Genomic DNA, 26,832 nt, shown 5'->3' with positions numbered 1-26,832 from the left:
CAGTAATTAAGCTAAATGTGTGCTTAGGATATCAACAAAGCAGGGCCACCATGTATTTCCTTTGTAAGGAAACAGTTCCAAGCTGTTGCTAGAGGGGGAAAAATGTGTCAGTTCTTTGGATCTGGGAATGTATGGGGGGAAGCGATACAAAGAGAAACTATGCTTTGGGGAGCAATTCAAGAGTTACCCCTTATATCTGTAAATAGATGTTATCAGCACACTTAGTGGCATTGAGTGGAGAAGGAGGAGGTTAACTGAATAGATTAAGGTAGTCACTGCATGATTCAAATTTCTCTTACTCTGATAAAGTACCCAAAGCAAACAAATTACCTAGAGGAAATGCTTGCTTTGATGCATGGTTGCTTGGTTCTGCTGCAATGTCGAGGATCATGCAGTGACACGAAGATATTTTACTCATGGCTAAAAAGGAGAGAAGAAAGAAAGGAATCTGTCCTCTTGTCCTACAAAGGGCACACCCACAGTGCCAAACTTCTTTCAGGAGACCCTTCCTTCTAAGATTTCGGCTACGTCCCACTAGTGGCACCCTGGAGACCAGGATTTCAAAGCACAGACCATTTTTTTAATGCTCCTTTAAAAAAATTTTATTCATATTACATCTCTATGGCTATCCCATCCCTTGTATCCTCCCTCCCTCCCATTTTCCCCTTACTCCCCTCCCCTATGACTGTGACTGAGGGGGACTTCCTCCCCCTTTATATGCTCATAGGGTATCAAGTCTCTTCTTGGTAGCCTGCTATCCTTCCTCTGAGTGCCACCAGGTCTCCCCATCCAGGGGATGTGGTCAAATATGAGGCACCAGAGACCACGGACCTTTAAGAGGTACGCTAGATCCAAACTCTACCAGTCACTGAGAGAGAAAAAGAAAGATGCCCTAGTTCATCTGACAAAGATAAAAGGCAGAAAATAGTTCATAATTTCAGATTGATCATTTAGGACTTGAGCAACTTAAACTCTTATAGCTAACAAACAACATACTAATGAATACAAGCCCTTAGAGGAATGATTTAATGGATAGATAATAATTATTCATAAATTAATCATAATTAGTATATCAATTGTATTTAAATTCGCTACTTGTGAAGTACTTAAAGTTGTTGAAAGTACTTACAAACAGTTTATATTCCTCATTATTCTAAACATCCTGTGTAGAAATAAATTGTACCAAGTCTAAGCAAATAATTATGTGGCAAAAATTTAAATTTTATTCAAGTCCAGTTCTGCCTCACATAATAATGTAATATGATATATAATTAATACAGTATAATATAGTAATTCAAAATTATTATAAAATCTGAATATTGTAGGATTTTTAAAGGAGACTTTATTTTAACTTTTAACTAAGTGTGTGTTGTGATTTGAATGTGAAATGAGTATTAGCTCCTTTTTTCTCACTGTGATAAAAAAAATCTTGACACAAGCAAATTAATAGTAAAGGGTTTGTTTTGACTCACGGTTCCTGGGGGAATGGCCGCCATGGGTAGAAGGGCAGCAGGTAGAGGCAGCGTGGCACAAGAGCAGGTTGTCACAGAAGCAGGAAGATGGCTAGTCATGCTGAGCCCACTCTCGAAGAAGAAAAGGGAGTCAGAAAGTGGACTCAGCTATAAACCATGAAGGCCTGGGGACAATGGCCCACTTCTTCCAGTAAGGCTCCTCTTTTAAAGGTAGCATCATCTTTCCACTCTAAGCACATATGGTCTACTGAAATTAAACTGAGAAAACAGACAAGCGGCTGCCTGGATAGCCCGAAGACACTCGGGCGGCCAGAGAGGTCAGAAGAAAGACACCAAGCAGCTGCCTGCCATCGGCGCCACTGTGATGGACCAATATGTGACGGAGAGATTGGAAAGGTGGAGCGCACAGTGGGAGATGAGTGAGAAAGCCAAGCGGAGTGGTCTGTACACTTGTGGAGATAGGTGGAGCCGCAGATTCAACGTCGGTGAGGAGCAGGCAGATATGGGGAGGCCATCGTGATAGGTGGTCCTGGCCTATACTGCCACTGAGAGTCATGCCTGGGTCTGTGCTCCTGGTGCATCTGGGGGTCTGTGTTGATGTCTGCGGCCCGAGTTAACACCAAAGGCCAAGAGGATGTCTAGGCTGCCACCTGAGATCACGGGGATATGTGAGGACTGTCCTACCACTCTTCATTACACCTGCACATGCAGCAACAGGCATGCATGAACACATACACCCACACAGGAAATAAATAAAGGGTAATAAATAAATAAGGTTTTTTTTTTTTTTCCTCGCTGTTATAACAAATAGCCTGACAGAAGTGTCTTAGCAGAGAAAGAGTTTTTGTTTTGTTGTTTTTGGTCTTTTTGTTTTGTTTTGGGTTTTTTTTTTTTTTTTTTTTGTTGTTGTTGTTGTTGTTGTTCACTGTTCCCTGTTACTGTCCAGCACAGTGGGGAGTCACAATGGCCACAATTTGAAGGAGCTTGTCGCATCACACCCATATCAGAAAGGAAGAACAAAGAAAGTATGCGTGCTTATACTTGGTTCACCTTGTCCTTTTTCATACAGTACAAGTCCCAAGCCCTCGGGATAGTACCACAGCTGCCTATAACTCCAGGTCCAGGGAATTAAATGGCCTCTCTCGTCTCTATGGGCTCCTGCACAGATGTACACATACTAGCAAAAGGGCACACACATATACACATAGGTAAAAAATGAGTATTAAATATATATATATTTTTAAATCTAGAAAGGGGATAATCAAGGGAGAAGAAAAAATTTTACGGGGGTGGGAGTGGGAATAAAGACCAGGTGAGTGGATGAAATCAGAAGAGGGTTGTGTGGGGAGGGGACAGGTTTAACAGCAAGCAGTTATCAAGATAAAGGAGAAGGGAGTTGGGAGGGGCACTGATGAGAACAAAGCATACACAAAAAATGCCATTACTGTGTATACTAACTGAGAGTTATAATTATTTCTGAGACTGGCTCTCACTTGAAGACCTGGCTATATTGGAACTTGATATCCACCTACATGCTAGGGATAAAGGCAGGAGTACCATACCTGATTTTAAAAATTAGTTAGTGTTTCTCTGTTCCCTAATGCCGGTTTTATCACAGCCACACTACAACCATTCTCACCACCTAACCCTGTAAAGACAAAAGGGCCAGGGGAAGGTGAGAAACAGCCACCATGAGCAAATACCACCCCTCAGAGGAAATAGGACACAATAATTACTCTAGAAAAATAGGAAGGCGTGACACATTGATGATGCCCCAAAATATATAACTGTAGCACTTTTCATAGAATACTAATATGATGGTAATGATGACAAAACCAGTGACACATTTCGAGACACATTATGTAACTTATTTTATAATTTATAGTGTCTACTTTCAAGCAGCACAGAGAAAGGACCCTAGGTTTACCGTTTTTTTTTTTAATGTAAATGATACAAGACTTTATGAATTCAGATAATTAAATACAAACAAGTAGAGATGAAAATCAAAATAAGTTGTTTGTAGGTGGCACCTAGCAGAATAATTAATTAGCTTAAGAAAAAGAAAAGAGGGGAAAGAGGGAAAGGGAGAAATAGGAACGCTGAATATAGAGTGTGAGAAAAGGAAACAGGGAAGAAGAAAGCCAAGACAACAGCAACAAAAACAAAACAAAATCAGTTGGCCTTAGCAAATATCAGAATCAAGGCAGTAAGCTTCCTCCATCCCTCAGATCCCAAGTTCTCATCGCTCTATGCTGGCTTCATCCTTTTGCTCCGTCTAAAGAAGCATCTGCCCTCTCACCATACGAGTTAGAAAATGTATGTGTCAGGATGTCATCTTTCTAATCCCCTCAGAGGACTGGAGTCTTTTCCTTTGTGTGAATTCGTGGGGCTGGAGTGTTACCTTAATAAGCTTCCCTATTACTGATCTAACCAGCTATGGCCAAGAGGACCCTGCTCGTGGAGAGCACGTGGTAGAACCGAAAGCCTCTCTTTTGTGTGAAGAGACACAGCGCGGCGAGGGGTTTTGTTCACGGAGAGCCTACATGTGCTCATGTCAAGATGCTTTATCACACATTCTTGAGTGGAAATCACCAGGTCGAAGCCATTGCCCGGTGAAGGGGTGCCTCCACCCTCAGTGACAGACACACGCTCAGCCCCAGCGTGCACACTATGCTAACAGAGAGCTGACTAAAGTGGGAGGCAGTTCATTCCAGTATGAAGCAGTTTCATTATTAGAAAGTTCATTGTTCTGGAGAGCTGAAATTTGCCTTTCTATAACTTTAATCCACTCTGCTTTGTAGGACAATATATATATATATCATGCCTAATTCCTCTTTTTATATGATAGCTCTTGATTTATTTGAAGATAACTGGTGTATTCTTCACTGGTTTTCTCCAGAGTAAACATCACTGATTCCTTCAAATCTTCTCTGGATGTAATGGATGGCCCGTCCTTCATTATTTTAGTAGGTAGTTTGCTATCAATTGTCTAAAATCATATTCTGACGGCAAATCTATAAAGTAGTAAAGGAATCACCTCGGCTCACAGCCGACTTAGTGTCCAGAAGACATGTGATCCAACAGCACTATTATGTTTTCATGCTTCCATAATGGCTGTGGGAGAGAGCATTGCCAGATGTCTTGTATTCCAGAGGAGGGAGGAAGAAACCAAACAGTAAATGTTACATCATATGCTATAATATTAACATGTGCTTTAAGAAACGAATACTAAACAAGGCAGTGTATTTGCTGCATGGTTATGAGTTAGCCAATCAGATACTAACAGATTGAGTGGTTCCTCATCAGTAGCAGCTGGTAAAAATAGAAATTGAAACGGCAGGACTTGGATTACCGCTTAAAGAACAGATTCTGAATAATATTTCTGGCCTTTCTTAGAAATGTGGCAAGTTATAAACTGCCCCCAAAGAACATAAAATTGCTATGTATCTGGATGCTCTCTGGCAATGAACAGAACCAAACAAGCAAACAACAAACAAAGAAACAAGAACATACCACTTGCTCCCCTCCCTTAAGAGTTAACCCAAAAGGTCCTGTCTATCACCTGGACAGGGAAACACTCTCAGGAAAGCTCAGAGTTCCACAGACTTCAGGAAAAACCTTGAAGCCTATCCTAAAAATGTAGGCTGATGCCACAGTGTCTGCGGCCGTTGCCCACTCTCACACCCCACTTTACTAAAAATAAGCTCATCTTTTAGTGAGTGTATGCTCTGTGTGTCCAATATGAGCCCTTTTGATAAAAGACATTAAAGAGGACCAGAGAATTGAACGAAGGGCAGAGTAAGATTGTGACAGCAGGACCTGGGTGTCCCTCTGAGAAGTGGGCATTTGAATAAAAATTAAGACACGAAGGCAAGGGCTCTCGGAGAGGCAGGAACTCTCTGAGGGAGAACAGAACCACAGCTTCCACTCAGACCCTAAAAGGAAGCAGAGTCTTGCATGCCAAGCACATTAGGAACAGTAGAGGCCTGTGGTCAGGGATGAACAAACAAGAGAGCTGCAAGGAATGAGGTCAGAGAGAGGACGAGAGGACAACTCAGACTACCTTTTAAACCTTTGTCAGGATTTTAGCTTCTTCTCAGATGAGGGAGGGCTTCATCTCAGGAGTCTAAGCACAGAACTGAGACGGCCCTATGTTCTTAGTTCTTTTTTTTTTTTTTTAAGATTTATTTATTTATCATTTATACAATATTCTGCCCAAATGTCTGCCTGCACACCAGAAGCGGAAACCAGATCTCATTGGACGGTTGTAAGCCACCATGTGGTCACTGGGAGTTGAACTCAGGACCTTTGGAAGAACAGTGTTCCTAACCTCTGATCCATCTCTCCAGTCCCAGTCTCCTTAGTACTTAGGAAGAACAGACTGCTAAGGGACAAGACTGTTTTACATTTAGGCTTTACATTTAGGTAACCTTCTTTTGTCTTCTGTGTGGTCACTGGTGTCCTTCAGGGCTCCATGCTCCCAATGAATACATTTGTGCCATCATCAAACATACATTTCAGGGTTATTGATTTCTCTCTTAAGCAATCTCTGATTGAGCTTAGACTGACATTGGGTCTTACCAGAAACTATCACGATAGTTGGGAAACATCACTTTGGTTGGCTCATCTCAGAATTTCAAAAGAAGGTCAAATTCACCCAAGTTACATGGCTATTTCACATGGGACAGACAGAATAAACATAAACCTGCCAATCATAACACCTTCCATAGCCGTCCTGACATAGGTACGATTTCCTTTCTTAATGCTTATTCTAATTCAGCACAGTCAGCAAAATCTCAATAGAAGCCACAGAGACTATGTTGCCTTTAGCTGAGTACATTAATTTCATTAACATGATCTAAGATTTTAATTGCTTTAGGTCAGAGTTTCATGGTTTCTTAATGGGAATTGTTATCAAATCATGCATTTTCTTATATGTAGAGCATGTAACAGTAGTTATCTTATTTTTACTAAATATATTTGTGTGTGTATGTGTGTGTGTGTGTCTGTATGCGTGTGCATGTGGGTGCATGCCAGTGTGTGTTTATATATGTGTGGATGTGTGTAGTATAGTGTATGTGTGGTTTCAGAGGACAATTTGAAGGAATCAATCATCTTCCCTCATTCTTTAAGTGCTAGAGATAAAACTCAGGTCATCAAATAGGGTGGCTTAAATGAGAAATGTTCCCCACAGGCTCGTGTATTTGAGTACTTGGTCCCTGTTTGGTGACACCACTTGAGAGGTTATAGGATCTTTAACCTTGCTAGAGAAAGTACATTAAAAGGGGCTTGAAAGTTTATAGTCTTCTACCAAGAAGGAGACTTGATACCCTATGAGCATATACAGGGGGAAGAGGTCCCTCTCAGTCACAGTCATAGGGGAGGGGAATAGGGGGAAAATGGGAGAAGGGAAGAATGGGAGGATACAAGGGATGGGATAACTATTGAGATGTAAAATGAATTAATAAAAAAGATAATAAACCCATGCAGCATTGAAAAAGAAAGAAAGAAAAGAAACAGAAAAAAAGAGAAAGTTTATAGTCTTAACCCACTTTCAGTTCACTCTTTCTACTTTGTGCTTGATGTTGAAGATATGCTTTCTCATTAGCTTCTTATTCCAAATGCCTGCTGCCATGCCTCCCACACCATCAGACATGCCCCATCTGCAGCAGTAAGCCAAAAGAAACTCAACCTGCAAGTTGCTTTTGGTCATAGTATTTATTACAGCAACAGAAAAGTAATATATTAGACTTAGCCTTGTTGGAAAGCTTTTTTTCTACTTTGCTATCTTGCTGCCCTAATATTTTAAGTTGTTATATATTTGTATATGTATATATATATATGTATATATATATATATATATATATATATATATATATATATATATATATATGGGAGATATGTCACAGCACACAAGAAGTCAGAGGAAAACTTGAAGGAATCTGTTTCATTCGTCCATGATATGAGTCTGGGGAACTAAACACAGGTAACTGAGGTTTTGTTTTTATTCTAAATAAAAGATTCTGTATTTATGTTTATGTTATAGTCTTTTCAGTATTTTGAGTCGTGGTTCTACTTTTGCAGTATAAGTCATCTGTCATTTGAAGATTTGCTTAACATTATTTACCATCAATATTCAATAAAAACAAAATCACATTCCATTTCTTTTCTTTAAAAATATTCCTATAGTTAAAAATGGACATGGGCTTGAAAAAACATAGATTGGAGGAACAGTGTTCCAACAGAGACAGTTATTATAAAGCAATTAACGACAAGCACATTGGAAGTCTTTTCAACGCTCATGTCTTCATCCTTTCCATTATTAAGGAGTCAAACTACTTTGAAAGCTAGAAATAGTAAGAATTTTTGAAGATGTTGATTACTTCCATTTGTAACATGATCCCTTTTTTGGTAATATTAGTTAGTCTATGAAATTTTTATATGTGTATGCCATGTAGTCTGATCATATCTATCCGCCACTACCTCCTTCCAACTCCCACTATGGTACTCACCTTGTATCCCTCTCATTTTCAGGTCTTCCCTTTTTGTTGTTGTTATTAATAACCTTCTGAGTCCAGTTAGTGAGCCCATATGAGCATGGATATGGGGCCACCCAATGAGGCACTGGCAACCTACTGGAGGCCATGTCCTTAAAGGAGAGTGACTCCTTCAGCACCCATTAACTTTCAATAGCTCCTCATTTCATGGGTGGGGTCTTGAGGGTCTTCTCCAAGCCTTGCTGGAGTTACAACTGTCCTCACCAGGTCTTATGCAGGTAACCACAGCTGTTGTGACTTAGTCTGTGCAGTAACCTTGGTCATGCTCTTACATTCTTTCCATCCTCTCTTTTGTGATGTTTCCTGAGCCTTGGATGATGGGAGATTAGTATAGATGATTTATCCATAGCTATTTACTCTCAGTTACTTATCTTTGCACTTTGACCATTTATGCATCTATACATTAACTGCCTATCACTGCAAAAAGAAGCTTCTCTGAGAAAAGTCGAGAGCAACACAAATCTGTGGGTATAAATCTAAAGATTTAAAAGGCAGTTTGAATGTATTACCAGTGAGCAAGAACAGTAGAAAGTTCCCCCTTAAGGCCTATGATCTCTCCAGTCATGTTTGACCATGTGTACAGTGCAGGGCATGACATCCCTCTCTTAGACTGGCCTTTTATCCAGTCAGAAAGTAGTTGGTTACCACCACAGCACTCGTGCCACTATTACACCAATAGAACCAGTGCTGAGTGAAACCATTGGTGTCTTTTTCCTCCAGAGGCCAGAGTCACACAGAACAGCACAGGATACTGCCATTCCCCTTGACTGCTCATCATAACCATGTGTTAAGACCCTATTGCTGAAGGCACCATTCACGTTGGATACAGGACACAAAGCAAGCAAGCTCAATTGACTGGGAAACTCTTCCGGCTGATTAGCCTACCTAGTGGTGAAAGCCGGTTCCTTTCTTTATAAATTTATAGAAGTTAGCACTGAAGCCTTGCTCTCTCCTAGTATGAGCCAAAGTGTGTATAGTCATTTAAATTATTCCATGATTTTTGTTTGCAAATCATTTATCCTTAGCTTCCATTTGTGTGGATGTTCTCACAAAGCCGCATATGTTGAAACATGAATTTTATATTGTCTTCCGTGGCTTATAGTGTTCCAAAGTGAGATGATGCCATTTCTTTTGTATTTCACTCTCCCATCCCTCTTTCATTTTTCTGTGTGTTTCTTATTTTCTATTTCACCCCTAGCTTGGGTCTTTGTGCATTACTATTCTGAAAAATGCCAAGCCAATCAGAGGTATTGTGTGCTTTTCTAGGAATGATCTTTATTGTGTGCATAGGATAGGAAGTGCAGCCATCGCTGCAGAACTTTCCTTCAGTAAACATGCAGACCAGCAACTGCAGCAGCTGAATACAAATGAGGCAACACTACACTAAAACCATACTTTGCTCCCTATGACCTGTTCCCATCTCTTTTTCAATATAAAACGTATTGTCTATCAACGTAAAACATTCACGTAGCTTTGAAAGCAAATAGTTACGGGTGATCTGTCAGGAAATAAACTGAACCCAAACTACACCATTCCTCATTTCCAAGTTCCATGACCCAGACAGAAGTGGCTACCTTCAGAATTGTCACATTTCCCTGCCTCTCCTAGTCCTTACCTCTGGGTTATGTGCTCATCTGTCATTTTCTCAACTATCGATTGCATACAAAGTCTGGTGACTTCCCACTTTGGAAGATGCAAATTGTAACCCTAATATGCTGGAGTGCACATGTGCACACACATGTATACCCGTGCACACACACAGACACACACACACACACACACACACACACTTCTGTACTGTTCTCTACAAAATTATTTCACAATCTGAACTCTGAGTACGATGATATTTCACTAACTTTTTAGTTATTCTGGATTTTAAAAGATCTTTTGTGGGAAAGATGGCTCAGGGGGTAGAGGCACTTCCCCCCCCCCCCCCGAGCCTGATGTCCTGAGTTGATCCCCTGTAAAAGGAGAGAACTGACTCCTACAAGTTGCCCTCTGACCTCCAGACATGTGCTGTGTGGTACAAGTTCCCGCAGTTAGACACAAGCAACACAGGACAAGTAAATATGTTAAACTTATGAAAAATTCCATATAGCTTTGCGTCTTTTCCTAAGCTTGTCAAGAACCACAAACCTCAGTTCAACAGATCTATATTTATGCCTGTATGTTCTTGTTTTCCTTGGGGACTCCTTCCTGCAGCTTTGCTCTCTGGTCCATAGCTAGGTCCAGGGGCTTCTCCCCCTCACATCCAATGTCCCCCTGGATCACATATGGGATCTCAGGTTCTCAGAAATCTGCATGCCCTTCTTTTCCGCATACTGAAAGACACATCACCACGCAAGATTTAAATGTGTATGGACGAGTTTTAGTTTGTTTGTTTTACCTTTAAGGCATCTAGAAGAATTTTTTATTTAATTTATGTCTATGTGGGGGGCGGGGGGAGTGTGCCTGTGAGTGCAGGTGTCCTTGGTATGTCTATGTGTGTGGGGGGGTGAGTGTGCCTGTGAGTGCAGGTGTCCTTGGTATGGCTATGTGGGGGGGGGTGTGCCTGTGAGTGCAGGTGTCCTTGGTATGTCTATGTGGGGGGGGGGGGTGTGCCTGGGAGTGCAGGTGTCCTCGGAGGCCAGGGCTGGCAGATTCTCCGAAGCTGGAGCTGCAGGCTGTTATGAGCCACTGGGCCTGGGTACAGGGAACCAAATGCAGATTCTCTGAAGGACTGGCACAGGCTTGGCTTTTAACTATTGAGCCGTCACTCCAGCCCTGAAGCAATTTCCTTCTGTCTTCATGTGTCAGTGATAGCATGGAAGAGTTTCTTCCTCCTCAGGACTTGGTTTTGTGCTTGTCTGTTTTGAGAGCTTAGAACAAAGCATCCTCTAACAACATTCTCAGGACGCTGTTAAGCGAGGATGAGGATATTCGTGCTCTCTGGTTTTTTGTTTTTTTCTTTTGTTTTCTGTTTTTGTTGTTTTTCTTTGTTGTTGTTGTTTTGTTTTTTTGGTTTTTTTTTTTTTTTTTTTTTTTTTGGTTTTTTGGTTTTTTGGGCACAGAGTTTCTCTGTGTAGCTTTGGCTCTTCTGGAATCGCTTTGTAGACCAGGCTGGCCTCGAACTCAGAGATCTGCCTGCCTCTGCCTCCCGAGAGCTGGGATTAAAGGTGTGCACCACTACTACCTGGCGGCTTGCATAAAGTTTTAATAAATGCTTTGCTCATTTTTCTATTTGATTGTTGGTTTTTACTTGTTTACTTTTAGAATGCATTTTTATTTATTTACTTGGTGGTGGTAGTGGTGTGTGTGTGTATGTGTGTGTGTGTACATGCCATGGCCAACTGACAACTTGTAGGAGTTGGTTTTCTCTTTCAACAGTGTGGGTGTGCCAACTGGATCATGTGAGTTGTCAGACTTGATGGCAATGCCTTTACCTGTTGAGCCATCTCTTCTTGGCCTTTGACAACAATTACTTAATTACAACAGCAACTGCTGATCTTCCCCCAAGGTCTTAAGTCTCATGCAGGGCAATTTGGTAGCATCTTTCAGAATTGAAAACAAAAACAAAAACAAAAAAACAAAACACTTTGCCTAGTTCTTCTACTTATAGCAGTCACCTAGCAGATGCACTAAGGTGTGAAACGTGACTTAAGAACAATGAAATTAATTTCAAAAGTGTTCACAAAATTAACATAAAGGCCTCCTAAGGACTCATCACTAAGATTAGTTAAATGAATTATGATTTACTTGGTGGAATGCATAGCCATGTAGAAAGGACAAAATGATTCTAAACTCCGTGGTGTGCATTTTTATCTCTTAGATCACAAAGATATATATTTTTAAGTTATAAAATAATGCTAGCTACACAATGATTGTTGTCTTGTTTATTGTTTCAAGAGAATGAGTTGAGGCCCTCATGGTGAGGGGGGTGCAGAGGCAGGCAGGCAGGTATAGTGCTGGGGCCGTAGTTGAGAGCTCACATAGGAGTCACAAACAGGAGGCAGAGAGGCTTCAGTGATACTCCTCCTCCAACAAGTCCACACCTCCTCATCCTCCCCAACAGTTCTACCAAGTGGGGAACAAGTATTCAGATATCTGTGTTGTGGGATGGTTTTGTGCACTTTGTATTCAAGGGCTGACTTCTGTACCCAGAGCTCTGGCTGCAGCCCGGTGTAGGCATTGTCCTTATTATGGAAGCACCTCCCACCTCAATGTTGTGTAAGAATTGTTCTCCATGATCTCTGATTGGTTAATAAAGAGATGAACAGCCTGCTGGGCAAGAGAGCTGAAGCGGACTTGCAATCCCAGGAGGAAGGTCCCAGCTGGAGGAGAGAGAAGAAAGGATGAGGAGAAGGTCACCATGAGAATTTGGCATGAGGGAGTACCCATGAGGACACGGAGGAGCCAGGTTGAGACAAATTGGGCCGGTGGCTGGGAAGTAGGTCAGGTCAGCTTTGTCGAATTAGAACAGATGAATATCTGCCCAGCTATAGTGCTAGAAGCTTATTAATGAATGTACTAGGTCTCATGCCCTTATTTGGGAGCCCATACTTAAAATGTGACATCCATGAGCCTATGGGGGCCATGCTCATTCAAACCACTGCACAGTCTACCACTGGTGGGAAATCAAGGGAATGTGAATTTGAAGCATCTGGTTACATCCACTGTCAGAGCAGAGAGAGAATGAAAGCACAGAAAGTTCCCACTCGGGTTATTTTCTCTACTCTTTCTAAGGCTCAACCCCAGGTAGTATTTTCACCCCTGTGGGCTGCATCTTCCCACTCAATTAATGGGGTGGGGGCCAATCTTCCACAGCCAGGCCCACAGGCAACTTGATGGAGACAGTCCCTCACTGAGATCCACTTCTTCCCAGATGATTCTAGTGCCATGTTGACAGTTAAACCAAGCATCACAATGTCAATACAGGCATCAGAACGTATCTGAGAACGTATGTGATAAAGTAGCCAGCTGGATGGCCAAGGGAGAGTGAGCTCATCACAGGGAACAGGCTCCTAAAATATATGCTCTTTCTTCCTGTAATAGACATATTGGTACACAGTTCATATGCTCCAAAAGCCATGGGCATCAAGCTTCAATAGTGTTGGAGTATATTTGGAAATTTGTACAGCCCTTCCCACACTGCCGTTTGGGATCATTTCCTTCTTCTTATAAAGAACCTTTGGGCCTATTTACATCAATTTTGCATTCCCGATCCCAATGCTAATTGTTTCCCCTTTCCAGGGTGTTTGCATCTGCTTTCACAGCTTTTGAATTAATTGTCTTTTTTCTACTTTGAATTCATATTACCTATTGAAAAATAAAATAGTTCCTAACTAGTATTGTCATGATTTCTCTTGTCACACTGGGAGAGTTAAAGGATAATCTTTAGTACTCTAAGCAGACCATGGGGGGGGGGGTGGGTGCTAGGAACAAAATCCTCATGTTGTGAACATGGTCCCATTTCCTATTTTTATTGTGTCAATATTAGACTTCATTTTGGCTAAGCCTATGCTGAAATTTAGACCTAACCATTCTTCACATAAGTGAAAAAAATCTTTGTAAATGGTCAAAACATTTACCATTCAAATGAGAAAAAAACAAATCATTAGACTGAAAGAAGATATGGGTATGAAAATAGTACTGCCCAGCCACGTCACTGTTTATAGACTGATTCTGTTGGAAGTCCACAAACATGATCTTGTCAGCATGTACAAAGGCTGGCCATCCTCTACTGTTGAGTTTACTAATCTAGCCCTTGGTTAACCTATAAAGTCACACAGATTAAGATATAGATGGGACTTTGCAAGTGTGCCTCTGACATTTCCCCTGGTTTATTCATCCATATACCTGCCAATTTAATTTTCCCTACTGACATGTTTCAACTTTGTGTAGAATCTTGGCACAGATATATCTCTATATGGATATGGCTGCTGTGAAAGTTCCAAAAGCCAAAATTTAGTCTGTTCTATCTCCAGAGAATAGTGCTACTGATGACGACGTCAACGACGACGACAATAACAACAACAACAACCAAGCAACAATCATCAGGACAATAGCAGTACCCCTTTCTTAAACATTCACTGCAGTCAGTAAAGTCATTTGGACTATCTAGGATAATGACATCACTTGTAATCTTATTTTCATCCTTCATCTTCGGGTTATGATGAACATGTCCAGCGTCACAGACCTAATATGTGGAACATCTCAAATATGGACTCACATTTCCATAGATACGTTCTTGTGATTCACACAGTGAATCTCGTCTTATTCCACCACCAGCTGCCTGCAATTGGAGATGGTACCAAACTCTATACCTGCTATTTTCTTCTGTACATCCATCTTCTTGAAACAACCCATGGTAAGTTAACCTCTCACTGTTAGTATTTTAGACACAGCCAGAGACTAGCAGTAACCAACAAAACCAGAAGGACTGTAAGAACAGACTAAGAAAAGCCATGCAAATGTGTTAAAATACCTTGCTGCATTTTCACCTGAAAGCACTTTACAACTTCTTGGCATATATGAACTGCCATAATCACCACTCTTGTGGTCTTGGGACCACTGTTGAGTTAAAAAAGGAACTCTTGCATTTACAAACCCAGAGATAATATGGCAGTTAAACTGCTGAGAGATACCTGTCCAGTGACTGGACTAACTGGAAGATAGCACACCCAGCCTTGATACATTGAATATAGGCATGACTTTGTTTCCTGTTTGGGCAGAGAGGGATGGAGATTTCGTTATGCTTTATTCAGCGTGATACATAATTTGAAACTTATAAATTGTTTATTTCTAGATTTTACATTTAGTATTACCCAGCCATGGTTTACCACAAATGGGTGAAACTGAAACCTCAGGTAGATTTCCAAGGAAGCTTACTGCTGAGCTCGGATGCACTAGTGTTACTCCCCATGTAGGCGATATCTTACACTCCTGTTTCCTTACTACATCTGAAAACCTAGAACATTGTGTGTCTTGACTTGTGAACCACTTGAAATATTTTCTACAAAGTGTTGGCTTAAATAAGCCAGCATATTGTATATGTTGTATGGTTGCTCACTTCTATTTTATTAGGAAGAAAAACAAAGAATGTATTTTAGTGATCACTTGACACTTGACAGAAGAAATTTGGTTCCTTTTGTCAGGATTTGTCTTCCTGAGATAAAGCAAGAAGCAATTAATCAGTGTTGATTGAGCCAATGTGAGAAATACAGAGAATGAATGCCTTTGGGAGCATGCAAATTTAATTGTTGAAACTATGGGAACAAAACCACAACACATGAAAAACTATTATTAATGAAAGTGATAATGGGTCCTTTATGTATCATAAATCAATAGTATAGACAAAAGGGAGGCATTATAGGAAATTAGATGTTTAAAAAGAATTGACAATCCCTGAGACAAATTAAGAATATTTGACCAGGTGATGGCTTTGAAAAGTTCTCATAGCAACAGTGTGTGTGTGTGTGCAGTGAGTGTGTGTGCGTGTGTGTGTGTGTGTGTGTGTGTGTGTGCAGTGAGTGTGTGTGCAGTGTGTGTGTTTTACTTTTGAAATGGGGTCCCAAAGAAGTTGCCCAGCCTGCCCGCATCCTCTGGAGTAGCTGGGGCCAGGTTCTGACCTATCACTTTAAAAAAAACGATGTATACCTATCATTTAGTGAAGTGAAATTCCAGCAGGTGAGGACAAGAGGTTTTCCTGAAGGAGACATTGACAGGTTTGGAGAAGGCATTGAGAACACCTGGAGAAACGCAGCTGGTATGTGGGAGGAGATAGCGCAGAGTGAAGGAGATTGCCGGCATTTGTGTCATCCAGGGGACATTTTTCAAAACCAAACTTGATATTAAGACCGTGAGTAGTATGGGGGAAAAGGGGTGACTTTGTCCAGGCCATTTTAACATTTTCATCTTCTCTAACCAATGTCAGAATTGTACTCACTTCCATCCTCACTTTTCCATATCCCTAAATTTCGGAATATACAAACACTTCCTGCCACCTGGATCAGAATTTGACCATTCTCATGTAGGGAACTGGGAGTGTGAGTGTGTATGTCTGTGTGTGTGTGTGTGTTTAAACAGATGCATAATAATTACCAACCAAAATGAGAATCATGTTTTCTTCTACTTGGCCTGATTGATTCCAGGATCCGATGTGCCCTCTTTATTTAGGAAGAATTGTTTTTACTAAGTGATGGGCCTCGTTCAGTGGGGTAAGCTTTTTGAGGATGGACAGTTTGTACACATGGCATAGAATGCTGCTATAAAGCATTTTCTCTAGGGCTGAGTGAGTGAAGAGTCACCTGGCTGGGCTAGGGTTGGTTTTTGTGGGTGGAGGTAATCCAGCATGGGGTTGGAAGGAAAAGTGCAAGCTGCCTGAGAACAATCCTGCAGCCAGGGCCAGCCTTGAGGCATGCAGGGTGCAGGCTGGAGGCTGTCCCACTCACACCGCCCACGGAAGGGAACCCAGGACGCCCAGCCTGCCACTGCAGCAGGCACGTCGCAGAGGGCGGGGGCAGGCGCGCGGGCAGGCGGAGGCAGCCAACGGCGGAGGCGCCCACTCCCCCGGTCCCTGTGCCCCACCGCTCGTCTCCAGCCGCCGGGCGCCCGCGCGTTCGGCTCTTTCCGCCGCCGCGCGCTGCCCCGTGCGCTCCGCCACCTTCGGCAATTTCCGTCGGGCCCTGGCCGCCATTTTCTCGCCGCTTGTGTGGCTCGCTGGCTGCGTGGCTCGGTTCTTAGGAGCGAAGCTTTGTCCGGTTCGGCAATGGACGGGTAGGTCCCGGAGCCCGTGAGGAGATGGGGAACCGAGGGGAACCTGGCGGGGCTGCGGCCCGGGTCGGGGTCGGGTCGGGGAGCCCGGCTCGGGCGGCCCCTCCCAGGCCGCGCCGCCGTTACCCAACCCCCGCCCCATCACACACACACACATACACACACACCCCTCCCCGGGCTTCCCTCCGCGGCTCCGGCGACCGGCGCGCACCGCAGCCCGGGCTGGGAGGCCGGGGAGGCCTCGGGGCTTGTGTGGGGACTCGGTGGGGCCGGGCGGCGGGGGATGGGGCGGGAAGCCCAGGGCGGCCCTGCCCCCTCGGGAGCCATGTCGACGCCGCCGGGGGACCCGAACCCTGGGGTGGCGGCGGCGGCGGCGGCGGCGGCACGGGCGCGAGCGGCGCTAGCCGAGGAGGCCTGTGCGGAGCACCGAAGCCCGAGGCCCGCCATCCCCGGCCTCGCCCGAAGCACCGCGGCGGGAGAGCCGAGTGGGAGCCGCGGGGAAGGGGAGGGCGCGTGGCGGCGGGAGGGAGGGAGGGCACATGTCACACTCCTTTGTTTTCATCTGAGTCTGGGAGCGGGGGCGGGAGGCCATCGAAATGCCTTTACAACCGAAAATTTCAAGGCTTGGCCCGAAGGGCCCAGAAATTGAACCATAAACAAAACAAAACCCCTTGAAGTGTTTGAGGTAGCATCAGTCACATGGGCCAAGGCCATCAAGCCATGCATGGCTGTCTTTTTTTTTTTTTTTTTTTGAAAGGATACTTTAGTTAGTTTCGGGGGTGGGGGAAGAATTAAAAACAAACAAACAAAAAAATCCCAAGCAAACATGGGACAGTCATGTTGCATCTTTGGAAACCTGGCAGTGAAGACAGGATGCTGAGTGAAATGAGAGCTGTGAGAAAAAGATGAGGACCAGTGTCGCGCCCGTGTCAACTCCACATCCCAAATGACTCACTTCAACTCATTGTTCAGAAAAGGGGGCACGTTCTGGGTGAAAATACGACATTGTTCACAACCTATGTAAGGGAAAAGGGAATTAAACGACATTCAGTTAACGTGAACATTTATGAAAATGAGTATCAGTATTTGAAGAACCTAAGAGTAAAATCTGAGCTTATTATGTTGGTGATCTGTCTAGAGTTATCAGATGGTTTTAAGAGATAATAAAAAGTTAACAGACCGTAGAAATCATTGCCACAAATTACCTTACTGGGGTATTATTTTCCACAGAAATGTAGATTCAGACATGTTCTGAATTCCCTCCAGACAATTGATGGCAAGACTTGAGCAGAAATTCCTGTTTTCCAAATCACAGATTCTATCTAGATTTTCGAGGAACTCAAGTTACGTTGCTAATGTCACTATACAAGCACTGTAGGAACGGGCATAGTGTTCTGGATTTTCACCTTGCTGTTAAAGTTTCTTAAAAGTTACCATAAACTGACCAAATCATCTCATGTGCCAAAGTTCTTTTATTAATCCAGGTAAATGATATTTTAATAAAGTATCACTGAGCATCTGTGTATTCCCTTTCCTAACTGCGTAGCTTATGTGTGGAGAATTTATGAAAGATCGTAAAACTTTTAAAGTTAAGCAGTGATCATTGGAAGACTGAAGTTGACGCTATTATTTTTTTTTTTTTTTTCCTTTACAGAATTGTCACTGAGGTTGCTGTTGGTGTGAAGGTAGGAGACTGTGCTTGAAAGTAAAGTGGAAGTTAGGAATGTTGAATATAGTATCTTTATAAAGAGTGGAGGTTTTCAGTTACCCTTGACAGCAAAACCCAAGCATAAGAGCTTTCCTTTAATTTGTAAAGTCAGAGTCTATAAACAACTATACAGTTGGATAATGTTACTAATTGTGGGCTTTGATAACAAGCTGATTTTTTTATTTTAAAAATTCCTTAAATAGGCTTAACTTTGTTAATTTAAGAGAGTTTGACTCTGATTAAAGCAAAACAAGTGTTAGGAATGAATCACACTGGAAGTTAGTTGCCCTCACACCAAAGAAGAAGAAAGTTGTTTAAGTACTTTCAGCTTGAGTCAGTAATGAGCTGTTTTGTCTGGAGTAAGTTTTCACTACCTTCTTCCTTAGGAAAACTGCTCAGCGTTATAGTTGACTCCATGCTCAACCTCTGGTGGCACCTTGAAGGCATAGACCTTTGAATGCTTTGGTGTAGTACAGGGTTCTGGTTGCAAGCCTTTAGCTTATGCCTAAGCCTGTAGTAAGATTTCTCTTGTTCCCTCAACCGTAATTGTAAGTATACATATAAAACCCCTCATATAACTACCCTAAGGAGAACTGTACATATACCTGCACTAGTGAGGTTGACCCTCAGTAGTTTTCTTGGGTCTTAAAAGATTGGGTTGATAACTGTATAATCTTCAGACTAGGTTAAGAGATATTACTGTGTTTTCTTTTTGATAATGAACTAGATGTTCTTGTTTTAATATTTAGGTTATTTCTTGGATTCATATTGTATAGAACATTTAGGTTCATTGACAGTCATATTTTTCAAGTTGAGATAGTTATGAGCTTTGAAGTCAGGAGTAGCTCAAGAGTATAGAATGTGTGATGTGGTAGTTATTATCCAAATAGATGTCTTTGGTGAATTCTGTAAAAGAATAAGTGATGGAAGATACTTTGTAAACGTGAGTTAACTAATAAGTCTGTGGTCTATTACTGGCAGATAAGGAAACTGAATACACACAACCTTGCAAGTAGTCAGGAAAAAAGGAAGGAGAATTAAACTAGGCTGCCTGGAGAAGATATGTTGGCCTTACTAGTTTTCTCTATTGTAGTTAAAGAGAAACTATTAGAAAATTGTACAAAAATATTTACTACCTATTTTAAAAGTTGTTTTAAAGTTCGCAAAGTTAAAATTTAACTTTGTATCATTTTCTAGAATTATGGTTAAATGCTTTCCCTTGGTGTCCAAATTATGTACAAGCACTTAAACGTTTTTAAAAGTAAAAATTAAATAAAGCATATGCATGTTTCAAAGAATTGAAAATGTAGCGTGCATTTCTCCTTGATTCCCAAATCAGTTTTTCAGATCTAGATGTTTTTAAATTTTTCACACCTTTAAAAGTTGCTGATTTGCATATTACTACACATGGCTTATTTTTTTGTACAAATACATTGTGTTCTGACCCATCTTGACCTTTTCAAATATTTATTTTGCTATATAAATTTAATTGCCTGTATTTAAATTATGGAATGTTTGTATATACACACTTGTGAAGCCACTGCTACTGTTGAAGTAGAAAGTTGTTACTTTTAGAAATTCCATCCTGCTCTCTTCTGCTTTCTTTCTCCAGAAGCCAGTGACCTGCTGTCACTACAGATTTACTTGTATTTTTAGAATGCTAAATAATGGGATTGGGAGGTCTTCTGATCTGTTACACTCAGCCATTTATAAGTAATTTACACATGTATTGATCTCACCCCTATACCTTGCTTAGTATCATTACACTATATGGCAGTTAAAAACTTGTAGTAGGCATTTGTGTTTAGGGGTATAATAAGGTTGCTATGAACATTTCTGCTATGAACATATCTGTTTTTGTATAGACATATGCTTTTATTTCTCCTGTGGCCTATTGTTAAGAATGGCTGAATCATATGATAGCCATATGTTTAATTAATTGAAAAACTGCAGCCTCTTTTCCACAATGGTTGGACCATCTTGTCACCAACAGGGTATGAAAATTTCAGTTCCTCCAGAGACTTCTTTAGTGTTTAATCGGTGTGAAGTGATAATTTAATTGTAGTTTTAACTAGTATTTCTGCGTGGAATCTATTATGAGCATTTTCATGTGCCTTTTGCCAGCTGTTCTACTCCTCTTCCTTCTTTTGTTTTGTTTTGTTTTTTTTTTTTTGGTGTTTTTTTTTTTTTTTTTGAGACAAGGTTTCACTGTATAGACAAGGCTTGCCTCCAGCTAGAGAGCTGACTGCTTCTGCCTCCCTATTGCTGGGATTAAAAAGATTTATTGGAGTAGTTTAACAGGCTGTTGTTTTAAGGTTTTTCTTGCTGTGAAGATGCACTGTGACCAAAGCAACTCTTTAAAAGGAAACCATTTCATTGGGGCTGGCTTACAGACTAAGTCCTGCCTAGTGACAGGCTGGTAGGGTAAGTGCTGGAGAAGAAGGCGAGGGGGGGGGGGAAGCAGGGGCTGCAGGGAGAGAGAGGGGAGAAGAGGAGGAGAGAGAGAGAGAGAGAGAGAGAGAGAGAGAGAGAGAGAGAGAGAGAGAGACAGACAGACAGACCGACCGACCGACCGACCGACCGACAGACAGACACAGAGTGACAGGGAGAGAGACAGACAAAAAAAAAAAAAAAAAAAAACAGACAAACTGAACTTGGCTTGAATATTTGAAACATCCAAGCCCACCCCCAGGCCTCTAGCAGGGCCACACACCCTAATTTTTTCAAATAATGGCATTCCCTGCTAGTCTATGGGGTCATTTTCATTCAAATTACCACAGCTGTGGTTCTGCAGTTTAACAATGGCTGTGTTCTGACTGAAAGTCCAAGGTTTCAGTAGTTGTTCAGTCCATGAGGCTTTGATTTCAGCTGGTTTCTTGGCACCTTAGAATCCTGAAGGAGTAGGCTCTAAGCTCTGAGAAGGAATGAATGCCTCAGCAGGATATATGAATTTGTCGTTGGGAATGAGGGCAGGCCCGCAAAAAGCGAAAGCTTCTTTCCTTCATAAAGGCTGCTACCGTCCATCTGGGTTTATGGTGGGCCTTCTTTCTTCCAACGAGTTAAATAAAAACTAAAACTCCCTTATATATAGGCCCAGTAGCTAGGATTCTGGTTAATTCTAGCTGTAGCCAAGTTGACAGCCAAGAACAGCCATCACACCTCACTTGTTTATTGATGTATTTTATTGTCCATGTTTTTAAGGTAGTGTTTTCCTTTGAATTTTGACAGCCTTCACTCTGGACATGTCCTTTATTAATCAGCAGCTTGCACAAATCTCTATCTTTCACCTTCCATTCTCTACACATTGCCTTTGGAAAGCAGCAACAGCCGTGCTGGTAAACTCCATTTTAGTTTGCCAACTTTTTCCTTTATGGATGGTGCAGTTTGTCCTACCTAAGCCTTTTGTAACATAAGTAAAATGACTTTGTTTTCTAAGAGTTTTTATTTCAGTTTAATACTTAGGTCTCTTTTGCATTTGGGATTAAATTTTTTTTCAGTATCTTTCCATTTTGTTAAAACACACACACACACACACACAAGGAAGTAGGGGGAAAGATAGTGAAAGAAATAGAGGAAGACTACAATATGAGAAGCAGGGAGAGGTGAGAAAAAGTCGACCCACAAATCAGAGGTTGAGTTAATCCTTTTAAAAAAGTGCAAAGCATGGATTGGAAATCCTTATTTCAGATGTGAATATTTGTTTTCCAGCAGTGTTTGATAAATAGAATGTTTTCATTAATTAGCCTTGTAGCTTTGTTAAAAAGACTTGTAACACTTGCCTGTATTTGATTTTATTTCCATACTCTTTCCTGTCGGTCCATTTTTATAGATCTGGATGCCAAAAGCACACTGTTTTCAGCACTAGTGACATACTGGCTATTGCTTTGGTTCGCCAACTTTGTTCTTCAGAGTGTTTTGGTCCTGAGTTACAGAAAGCATGCTGGGATCTTAATAGATTTGGCTTGAACGTGTGAAGGAAATTGAGGAAAATTGACAACTTAATATTTAATTTTTCTATCAATGACAACAGTTTTTCATTCACATAAGCCTTAAATTTTTTTGGCATTGTTCTTTAAGATTTCATTAAAATTTTCTACGTTGTTTGTTTTGGGTTAGATTCATCTCTAAGTGTTTATAGCTTTTGTACTTGTTATAAATACTGTTTTTAAGAGTTCAGTTTCAATTGTTTGGGATAGGAGTTTAGAAATATGATGTTTACATGTTCTTATATTCTAGACTGTTGCCAAATTCAAATTGTAAATATGGTAATGCTTGTTTGAGGTTCTAGCATTTTTTCACGTTTACCATTGATGTCCAGCTGTTCGGTTGCCATTTTTTCCTTATCTATGCCTGGTAGTAAGTATTGAGTAGAAATGGGGAGAGTAGGCAGTTTTACCTTGTTCCATTCAAGGTGAATATTATTTTTTCCTTACTCATGAATTTAAGTTCTACAAGCTGTCAGTTAAAGAAGGAATGTCATTTCAAAGTGAAGCTTTGTAGGTATGGGTTTGTTTTTTTTCCGTGGGCAAGTTTTAATAAACTACATACTAAGTTTTTGTTATTAGAGCAGGTATATTCTGGTTATTTATTTCTTCTTGGGCGACTTTCATAGTTTGCTCTGTGTATAATTGGTTAATTTGTTCTCATGGACTTGTTTATGGTGCACTATTATGCTTTGTATTGTTTTTCTTTATGAGGTCGGGTTTCACTGTTGTTTTTTTTTTTCTGGCCTAAAACACTATGTAGATCAGGCCTACCTTGACATCACACCTTGAAGTCAGAGATCCTTGTGCCTCAGAGAAAGCTGGGATTAAAGTTGTGTGCCACTGCACTCAGTCCCTCTTTATGCTTGTGATAGTTTAGAACCTGTAGTAACTTGAGCTCTCTGCTTTCTTATACTGATTATTCATGTTTTGATTGATTTTATTAACAATTTTTTTGTCTTTTTAAAAATTGATTCTTTTTCTTTCTGCCTTTGCCTCATGATAATTTATGCTTTCTTTCTTTCTTTTTTCTTTTTTCTTTTTCTCTTGAGACAGGCTCTCACTTTGTAGCCCTGTCTCAGAACTCATTGTGTAGACCTGGCTGGCCTAGAACTCACAGTTGTGCCCCTCCCTTTCCTGCACCAAGTGCTGGGGTTAAAGGCATATGCTATCTCTACCACATGATTTCATTTGCTTCTCTGTTGCTATGATAAACACCATGACTGAAAAAGCATCTTGGGGAAGAAAGAGTTTATTCAGCTTACAGCTTACAGTCTGTCATTGTGGGAAGCCAGGGCTGGAGCTAAAGGCAAAGACTGAAGCAGAGAGCATTCAGGAGTGCTCTTTTTCTGGGGCTTGCTTTGCAGGCTTTCTTATACATCATGGGACCACCTGTCCCAGAGGTGGCAGGGGGTTCCACCCTTCCATGTCAGTCATCAAAGAAAAAAAATCCATAGATTTGCTTGTAGCCCAGTGTGATGGAGACAGTTCTCAGGTGTAGGTCCCTCTTCCTGGGTATCTCTAGTTTGTGTCAAATTGACAACAACCTAAGCACAGCAGGATTGCTTACTTTTTGACCAAATTGGATTATGTTCTAAAAATAACACATAAAGCCCTAACTCACAGTTTAAGTTGTGCTATGACTATTCCTCATCACTGTTTTGCTTTAATGGTAGTTAAATAATGCTGAGCATATCTTTTTTGGTAATAGCTGAATGTAACTGATTTTTAATATAAGGTATGTGTTTCAAAAAGTTGGTTTTTGTTGTTTAAGATTTTGGTTATTATTAGAATCTTCTAATACTATAGTATGTATGTCGTGCTAGACTCTTTTTCTAAAAATTTCGATTTATATAACATCTCTATTGAATGACAGCTCTGGTGAACATAGGCTTCTAAAACAGTTTATTGATTGTTCCTCCATTGTTAAGTGTACATACCAAGTAGTACCCTCAAGCATGCCTGAGGAAATGGCTTGGGATTTAATATTTTTATAATCCATGAAGGATTTAGCGGTAAGTAAAAAGAGAATTACTAATTTTATTTCACCACATTTCTATTTGTTGGAGATCCAAAAGATCGAATCTCTAGAAGGATCATATCTCCTGGGACATACTAATTAAGTAAATGCCATACAGCTGTGGTAGGGTTACTTTTGAATGGCAGGATCAGAGCAGGCTCCGTGAAGTAGTGAGCTATTCTTCTTAGTAGATGGGTTGAGAGACAGGAAAGAACACAGAGCAGTACTAATTGAGGGAGTGATGTCTGTGTTGACTCACAGAAAGTCAGTTATTTAACATCCAGTTTGTCTTTGTTTTGTTTTGTTTTTGTAAGTGTACTGATCAGTGTCTATTCCTCTACAAAACGAGGAGAATCAAAACATAAAGGCATATTCTTGGTGATAAAACATACACAGTTGTTAAATGCACTGTATTTTAATAGAAAACAATCCTGCTACTAAGTAAACCTGCACACCACCTCTGCATACTCAAGAACCCTTATTAGTCTCTGTGTACAACTACCAACTAGTTAACTGGAAATGCAGAGAGCATAATAAATCACAACAGAATATAGCATATAAATGCAGGCTCTGGGTATTCTGTAAACTTGGTAAATGTGTATCAATTCTCAGTAGCAAGTAAGATACAATAATTAAAAAAGGATGGAGAAGAGCTAGGCAGTGGTGGCATAGTCCTTTAATCCCAGCATCTGGGAGGTAGAGGCAGGTGCTCTGTGAGTTCGAAGCCACCCTGGTCTATAGAGTGAGTTCCCTGATAGCCAGAGCTACACAGAGAGACCCTGTCTCGAAAGCAAAGCAAAAACAAAACAAACAGACAAAAAAACAAATAAATTAAAAAATTAAATAAAAAGATGGAGAACTGTAGAGGAATTTTAATTCAGAACATGGCAAGAGATCACATCCTAAGACCTAGAGCTGTGTGATCTGGCTTAATGCAAACCTTTAATCCAGGAGATAGAGGCAAGCAGATCTGAGTTCAAGGTCAGCATGGTATAAAACAAGTTTTAGGTAAAGAAAAGCTTAGGTCCAGGCACTCCTTTAATCCCAAACAATGAAGGTAAAGTTATTTGTAGAAGGAGGCACCCATGTGGTACCTAATTGAGTGGCAGAAAAGGTGACTAATCAAAGAAAGATTTGATAGGATAATCCCAACTCTAGAAAAGAGAGAAGAAAGGGAAGCTACTTAAGGTGTAATTCAGAGAGAGAAGAGGCAGTTTCACTGGAAGAGTTTTACAGACACAGGTTGAGCTAGACATAGGTGAGGACAGAACGAGCCAGAGAATGAGAAGGAGCTAGGAGATTAGAGTAGATTGCTGTAATTAGTTTGAGGCCAAGCACAACAATTCAGGGGCCAAGAGAGAAGCTAATTTGGATAGATTAGCTGGGAGAGGAGTTTGAGCCAGAACAGCTGAATTGAACCAGCCAGCCCAGAGCTCAGTAAGAACAAGAAAGGGTGAGCTTATTAAGTAATAAGTCTCAGGCTGAGGACATTCCAGCCTAGGTTAGATTGTACAGAGATTAGACGCTTTAAGGACTAGGACTAGGTTAGTAGACAGGCAGTAAGCCTCCCAGACAACAACTGAAACAATAAAAATAGGGAACTTCTGGGTAAAAAGTTTTTTAAGAGGTAATATCAGCTCATTCAATGTGCCTTTTATTAGATTTTGATCCTTTCTGCCTCTTAATAAACCCTATAAAACAGTATAATGTTCATGAAAAGTTAGCAATTGTAACACAGATTTAACTTCTGACAACACTAAGTAATTACAAACTTTTGGATGTCCTATTATAAAAATAGCTGTTGTTGGTTTTTGAGAGGCAGTGGTTTTGAAAGGAAAACAGTGAAACAGCATAGGTACCTGGAAGTAACTGGGAAAGAGTTGATTGTGGTGAATCTCATATTCTAACTATGTGTTCAAGAGTCCTATGACTTGAGCAGTAATACTTTGTGGTATCATATTAACATAAAAACTTACAGGACAAACTCACTTGATACCTTTATAGTAAATTGCTTTTAAAGTGAAAGCACTAACTTTATTCTCTAGTGCAGTCTTCTCAACCTTCTAACCCTTTACTGCAGTTCCTCATGCTGTGGTGACTCCTAGCCATAAAGTTAATTTCACTGCTGCTCCATAACTATACTTGTGCTACTGTTAATGAACTATAGTGTAAATATCTGATAAGCAGGATATGTGGTATGTGCCCCCTGTGAAAGGGTCATTTGACCCCAAAGGAGTTGGGAACTACAAGTTGAGAATCACTGCTCTAGTGCATTTCACCTATAACCAAGTGAAGAATGCCATTAAAAGCTTTGCCACACAAGTAGACCCGTATTTTGTCT

At 41.0% G+C, this 26,832-nt stretch overlaps 1 protein-coding gene across 4 annotated transcripts in view; it reads left to right on the top strand.

Moving 5' to 3' along the window:
* Nucleotides 1-16,635: 16,635 nt before the first annotated feature.
* The window catches only part of Ptbp2 (polypyrimidine tract binding protein 2), a 66,349-nt gene continuing 56,152 nt past the window's right edge, over nucleotides 16,636-26,832 (top strand). For 2 of the 4 annotated variants that reach the window (XM_051165921.1, XM_051165920.1), the window contains exons 1-2: nucleotides 16,636-16,783; nucleotides 18,435-18,465. In XM_051165921.1, coding sequence (XP_051021878.1) covers nucleotides 16,776-16,783; nucleotides 18,435-18,465 — 39 coding nt within the window. In that variant the 5' untranslated portion in view covers nucleotides 16,636-16,775. The remainder of the gene's footprint in view (nucleotides 16,784-18,434; nucleotides 18,466-26,832) is intronic. The other 2 variants (XM_051165923.1, XM_051165922.1) reach the window with 1 other exon arrangement.

Source organism: Acomys russatus, chromosome 23 (assembly GCF_903995435.1).
Source record: "Acomys russatus chromosome 23, mAcoRus1.1, whole genome shotgun sequence".
Taxonomy (NCBI): domain Eukaryota; kingdom Metazoa; phylum Chordata; class Mammalia; order Rodentia; family Muridae; genus Acomys; species Acomys russatus.
This window is presented reverse-complemented; position numbering and strand designations above follow the sequence as displayed.